The following is a 6,903-nucleotide window of genomic DNA, read 5'->3' on the forward strand; positions in this document are numbered from 1 at the left end:
TTTCTCATGCTTTCAACAAACAGTGGTTAAGTTCTCACTGTGTGTCAGTCTCTGGGATAGATGCTAGAAGTACACAAAAGATAATGCTTCTTGCTTATGGCCCGGACAGGGGGAAGAACTGATGTTTCATTTTTCACAAATGTCTCCCATTTCCTGCTTTATTCAGGGCCAATTGGAATGGTCAGTTTGCTCGTGGCCAAGGCAATGGGTGCAGCTCAAGTGGTGGTGACTGGTAAAGTTTTTTTTTCTTTTTAATCTCCTTGAGGTGAGGACAGCTGGGCTCATAGTTTAAGGCAGAGGTGTGGGACCTATTTCCTTCAGTGCACTTTAATTCTAAAGAGGTTCCTCCCCAGGGGGGGACCAAGCCAGGGCTCAGGAGGAGACTTTTGTGAAGCTGCTGGGAGAGGGTGGCTGCTGCAGAGAAGAGGACCTGGCTCTCTCTGTGTGGACCTGAGATGCGCATACTGCCTACTCAGTCCTAACGGGAAGGTCAGCCCTTGGTTCATTTGTCTAAGCTCAGGAGACAGAGGGTGTGTGTGTGTGTGTGTGTGTGTGTGTGTGAGAGAGAGAGAGAGAGAGACACACACACACACACACATCAGTGTGAAGTATATTTATAAGAGGATGTTTGTGTATGAGGTATGCAGTATGGGTGAGACATGTGAGTGTTTACACATGAGGTGAGGTCAGCCAGCAGCATGTGTGGGTGTGGGTGTGTGTGTGTGTGTGGAGCAGTGCGGTATGTGTGGCAGCACGTGGCACGTGGAGTATCAAAGAGTGTGTGTATGTACAGAAGGCATCTGTGTGAGAATATCTGTGTGTGTGTGTGTAGGGTGAGTGCGCACATGTGTGAAATGAGGTTATCTGTGAGGGTGTGGGGGGCGGGTGAATGTGTAGAGTTGTGTGGCCTGCGGGAGTGTGTGGATGGATCGGGGAGTGGGAATGCAGAAGGGTGTTTTGGGTGAGGCGAAGCTATCAGAGAGTGTGTGTGTGTACAGAAGGTACCTGTGAAAGTGTGTGTGTTGAAAAGAAGGTGTCTTTGAGAGCGTGTGTAGATGTGTGTACGGGAGTGTGGGAAGGTGTGGAGAGGACGGGTGCTGGGCTCTGACACACCACCCACTATGCCAGAGCTGTGTTGCCATCAGAACCTGCACCTCCATTTTTATTTTCTCCCTAACCCTTCATCCAGTTTTTCAAACCTTTCTTCAACTTTAGATCTGTCTGCCCCTCGGTTGTCTAAAGCCAAGGAAGCTGGGGCTGACTTCATCCTCCAGATCTCCAAGGAGAGCCCTCAGGAAATCGCCAGTAAAGTGGAAGGCCTCCTGGGGTGCAAGCCAGAAATCACCATCGAGTGCACTGGGGCAGAGACTGCCATCCAGGCGGGCATCTACGTGAGTGGGATGAGGGCAGCTGGGACTGGTGGGCAGCTCCGGGGAAGCAGCGCAGGGTAGTGAACTGCACAGAAGTCAGTGGTCCTGGGATCAAGCTTTGCCAGTGACTTGCTCTGTGGCCCAGCCCCAGCAAAATTCAGTGATCTCTTTGGGTCTTTGTTTCTCATCCCTCTCATGGAAACAGGGGCACTTGCCTGACATTCTCATTGGGTCATTGTGAGGTTTAAACACAGTAACAGATGTACACAGTCCTTGAAAGATAAGTGACCCACACCTTTAGGATATGGTTTCCGTCAAGATCCTGTGATTGTAAAAGTTGCGCTTTTGATAAAAAGATCAACAGGAGGAACAAGGAACCATACTTCAGTTAAGTGTGGGAATTCCCTACTGTGTTTTATTGAGGAAAAAGTGACAGCCACTAATTCAGTTAGTCACAAAGGTGAGATGATGTTCAGTTAGTTGGCTACTGTTGTCCCCTTCCAGAATTAGGAACAAAGAAGCTGTCAATACTTGATTTACCCCTCATGGACCCACTAGTAATTTGTGAAAAGTTGGCAGGGAGGTGGAGAGGGAAAGTGACTTTGACAGGTCAAAGAATAAGGAAAAGAGGGGAGAAAGGATGTGCTCCAGGTTCTGAGCCTGGTGCTTTACAAATGGGATGCCCAATCTGCACAGTAGCCATGAGATCAGTCCCACGTTTGACAATGAGAGTCCCAGTGACTTGCCTTGGGCACACTGCTCCAATGCCTGTACTGACTGCTCCTACTCTGTCCACTGCTTAGGAGAGAAAGGGAGGAGGGGATGGGGTGCTAGGGCAGGATGGGGTGCTAGGGCGGGAGGGGTGGGGCTGGGGCGAGCAGTGGTGACAGCTGCCACCACTAGGCACTCCTGCCCTGCCTTCCAGGCTGCTTCCCCATGGCAGTTTGGGCTTCCTCCTTCCTTCTGAGTCACAGCTGGGTCATGTACAAGGTCATGAACTTTGCCCCATGCAAGATGTTCTGGGGTAAGCTGACCCCTTAAGTTGTGTGGCATGGCCCTCAGGCCTGGCACCCTGGCAGAGCTGCCCAGTCCTCCTACCAAGACACCCATGGCATAAGTTGTGGGAGGAGGAAGGAACAGATGCCCCCCCCCCCCTTGCCTCAGGTCAAAGAGAAACCAAAGCCCAGAGGGCAGTGGGCACGGTCAGTCAGTCCATGAGGTGTCTTGGGTACCTGTGTGCCCGGCTTTGTGTCAGAAACCTTGAGGGCTATGATAATGAGTAAGGTATGTCTGTGGCCTTCAAGTTGTTGGCAGGTCAGTGACCCTGTTCACAGAGAGCAGTAAAAAGCATAGCTTCTCTGTGTGAGGCTTTCCTTCCTCTTTTCTCCCACCTGGAAAGCATCTGGAAACAGTTGGCGTCTCCAGCTTTAATGGCGGGGGTCCAATTTCCAGGCCATCTGAGGTGGGTGTGGAGGTAAATGTGACCCGAGGGCCTCCCCAGGCCTCCTGAGCCCTGTGCCTCTCCTGAGTGTGGAGTGGAGCCATCACGCATGACAGGCGCTGTAGAATGCTACAGGCCGCCCGTCAGCTGGCAGGCTAGGCAGAGGCACCTTATATGGACATACCTGAGAGTCATTTTCCTGCCCAATTGTGACTAGATAGTGTTCCTGAGAAGAGGGGACTGCTTAGGGTAGAACTGATGTCACCTCCTTGGTGCAGGGGTTACACCCACCAAACAATGGGCAGGTAGTCCAAGCATTCCTTTGTCTGTTGTCAGCAAACTGCCAGTTTGACCGTGTTCCTCCTTCTCACCAGGTAGAGAGGAGATGCTGATGGGGAAACAGTTTTCCTAGAAAATTTCTCAATTAAGTTTTCTGTGTCACACTCACAACTTTGACCTCTCCCCCACCACACATACACACATTTCCAGTGGAGACAGCAACATTTAACAGTTGTGAGATACCCTTCCCCTTACTGACAGAGTCCATGTATCACAGGAAGTTCACAGGCCAAACAGTGAGCCTACCCTGCAGGGTCCCACAGCTCAAAAGTCCAGACACTGGAGTCCTCCCCCGCCGCCCCCATGCTGCAAGCCTCTCTCCGTGGTGCATCCTTCCCCTCAGAGAAAGGGGCTGGAGTGAATCGTCCATTTTTCTGTCTCTCACAACATTGAGCACAGGAATCCACCAAGATCTCTGGTGCAGGCACAACACCCAAGAGTTATGTGAAGGTAATCAGGAGAAACTTCATTCTCTGGCCAACTCCAGGAGGGAACTAGTGAGGCAGATAGATGTTCAAGGAAGAGAAAATTCATTATGAACAATACTATCGAGATGAATATCTCTGGAACAAAGATATTTCGAAATGCCAGCTTACACGTATAAGGCATTTTTTAAAACCAAAAAATTCCAATAGCCCTCCCTATTTGTATAGTGCTTAGTAGTTTTCTTACCAAGCAGGTAGTTCCTTAGAAGTTGGGCAAAACTCCTGTCTTGTGGGGTGGGCGCTCTGGAGGAGGAACACGTGCTGAAATGAGGAAGTGGCTGAAGCCAACATCTGGTATGAATTAGTACAGCTTTGAAAGGTGTTTGGGGGCTGCTGAAAATCAGTCTTGTTTGTAGGGAAGATTCTCACTGAGGCCTGGAGAACCTTGGCTATTCAGTAGGATGTAGGCAGTGGAAGATGCTCCCACTGTGCCTGGTCCTCCAGTGGTGAAGTGTATTATTTCAGGATCTTTAAAGACGATAACATCTACTCTGCTGCTCTGTCGAGTTTGGTTGCCGTGATGAAGAGTTTGGTGATATAGAAAGTATCACTCCCTGGAATCTTTGGATGCTCAGCTGATGCAATCAGAAGATCCTCGTGTGATGGCAGTGTTACTGTGAGTGGGAAGTCTGCATTTTCTTATCCTCAGGTTTTTCTTGTTCTACCTCTTCAGGCAACTTGTCCTGGTGGGACCCTGGTGCTTGTAGGACTGGGTCCTGAGATGACCAATGTGCCCCTAGTGCATGCAGCCACCCGAGAAGTGGACATCAAGGGCGTGTTTCGATACTGCAACACGTGAGTATGCTGTGGGTGAGTGGGGTGGCGGGTGACCAGCAAGACCAGGGCCGGCCCCTGGAACCAAGAGTCTCTGCCTGTTTATTCGTGAGGAGCTGTCCCTGGCCACACAGATTGCCATGAGAGATGATAGGGGTCTGAAAAGAGAATGCAGGGAAGACAGAGGCAAGGAGTGAGGATTTTAAACCTACCCCTCTTGGGTGTCTGCCACTCTTATCTGAGGCCCTCTCTTTCCATTTACTTAAGTGGCCATTTTCCCCTTTTGAAGGGAAGAAGGAGAGAAAGGACAACAGCAAGAACTCAAGTCCCTAGGCTCCCCAGTTCAGAGCTCTGGGCCCACCCTGGAAAGTGAGAAGGTCTTAGCTCACCCCAGCGTACATTCTGAGGCTCCACCCACTCCCCTCAGCCAGTTTTCCTGTCAACTCTCTCAAGCTGAGCTGCTAAGGGGTGAAATTGGATTATCCTGGCCTGCCTCCCAGAGGCTTGTCTGCCTTTTCACAGTGGCCTCCATAGGCCCTAGGCTTTCAGGCCAAAAAAGGCTTCGTGGCACAGGAGCCTGGGGGCATGTGGGAACAGGCTCTGTACTCTCAAGTTACAAACCATAAGATCATTTCTACCATTGTTGGTCTGTAGAGTTGGCCTGGAAGAACCACAGTGCTGTACCTAAATACAGCCAAGCTGATGCTGTGCTTGATACTTTGGGGGGCCTGGCTCTTCCCTCCTGAAGGTTGAATGTAACTCTTGTGATCTTTTACAGATGGCCGGTGGCGATTTCAATGCTTGCATCCAAGTCTGTGAATGTAAAGTCCTTAGTGACCCATAGGTTTCCTCTGGAGAAAGCTCTGGAGGCCTTTGAAACATCCAAAAAGGGACTGGGGTTGAAAGTCATGATCAAGTGCGACCCCAAAAACCAGGACCCCTGATGTTACTTGGGCCCTGCCCTCATTCCCACCCTCTCAGCATCTCAGGGTTAAATAGCCAGGCAAGGGTGGGCTTTAAGGCAGAAGTTTCTTTTAACTAGTAAGATTAATTAAAATAATTCATTATAAGCAGAGAACCTTACACAGGTGAGTTGGAGTGCCTTAAAAACACAAGTAGGGATAGTTTGGGGGAACTTACAGCCAGATTGACCTGTCCATGCTGAGCAAAGTTCAGCAAGTGGAGCAGAGCTTCCCGGCAGGCAGGTGCTGGGAGCTGCCCTTCTTCCTGGAGTGCCTGAGGTGAATGAGGGGTGAAATCCGCCTGTTGAGTTCCTGGTTCCACCGTGACTGTGGCCGAGCCAGGTGTGGGGTTGGGGCTGAGTTATGAAGAGACAACTTTATCAAGAAGACTTAACTGGCCCAGAAACTGATTTTCATGCAAATCTGTAGCTCAGGGTCTGGGATGAGGGGCTGTCAGCTGTTTTAGTTGAGAACACAATGTTTCTAGACATGGGTGTTACTTGGTTTGATAAGAGGAGAGTAAGGCACTGACCTTCCTGGTGTAGGGTAATTATAAAACCAAAAACAGCCAAACAAATAAAATCAGAATCCCTCGTGAGGTCAAACCAGCTTGTATTCCCCAAATGTAGGAACAGTCAGGGAACTTCTCAACGCTGCTTGAAGAATGCTTTTTTCAATGCCTGAGAATTCTGTGTAATTTACTTTGCACCCTCCTAACTCCCCCTACCCGACCCTTCCGCTGTTCAGGGGCAGCCACTGCAGGCTTCTTTGTCACTAGGCAAGCAGGAGACACCTACCTACGGACAGTCACGGGGAGTCCTCATCGGAGACCTTAAATGATATCACGCCTTCGATTAGCCCAGGGGGTGTTGGTTGGTGCACCGCAGGGATAGCATCCGCTTCTGGGCTCAAATTCAGGCACGGTTATGATACAATGTCATGTAATTCTGATAACCCTAAACAGAAAACCTTTCCCCTTCTCATAGCCAGTTAAGACTCTTGGTATCTTTCTGTCTGAGTGGTATGTCTAAAATGGTGATCGTATTTTAATTTTGCTGTGTAAGAGTTGGGTCCAATCACATTATGTCCATTTGTGACTTTAAGATTATTAGTCAAGAATGAGGATGTAGTAGCTGTGACATAAGCGGAGCTGCAGGCTTTACCCCCTTGCTGCAGTGTGGGGCAGAGGGTGGCTCTGAAGAGGTGCTTGTGACTCGGGGAGGCTGTGACCAGTGCCTGGAATTCCTCAAACTGCTTTGGGTAATAAATTCTGCTTGTAGCGCCTGGCTGCTGTCATGATTTGTGCCTCTGTTTAGGGAGGAATGGACTTAGGGTTACTGTTTCACAAAGGGAATAAAGGATCCAGGATTTCTGAAAGTGACATATTTTATGCATCAAATGTAATTTCACTGACTGTTGAAAATTTATATTAATGATCTCTGATCCTCACAGCAAGCCAAATACATGATGTTACAGCTAAGGAAATAGAGAAAACAGGAAATTTGCTCAAGGTCACACACTCTTCTCATGTC

The 6,903-nt window shown here is 49.4% G+C and overlaps 1 protein-coding gene across 1 annotated transcript in view; it reads left to right on the forward strand.

Annotated features, from left to right (window-relative positions):
• The window catches only part of SORD (sorbitol dehydrogenase), a 31,859-nt gene extending 25,189 nt beyond the window's left edge, over positions 1 to 6,670 (forward strand). The window contains 4 exon segments of the mRNA XM_028507585.2: positions 167 to 232; positions 1,216 to 1,391; positions 4,309 to 4,430; positions 5,188 to 6,670. Coding sequence (XP_028363386.1) covers positions 167 to 232; positions 1,216 to 1,391; positions 4,309 to 4,430; positions 5,188 to 5,353 — 530 coding nt within the window. The 3' untranslated portion in view covers positions 5,354 to 6,670.
• The last annotated feature ends 233 nt before the right edge of the window (positions 6,671 to 6,903 follow it).

The sequence above is a fragment of the Phyllostomus discolor genome, chromosome 1, assembly GCF_004126475.2.
Source record: "Phyllostomus discolor isolate MPI-MPIP mPhyDis1 chromosome 1, mPhyDis1.pri.v3, whole genome shotgun sequence".
Lineage (NCBI taxonomy): Eukaryota > Metazoa > Chordata > Mammalia > Chiroptera > Phyllostomidae > Phyllostomus > Phyllostomus discolor.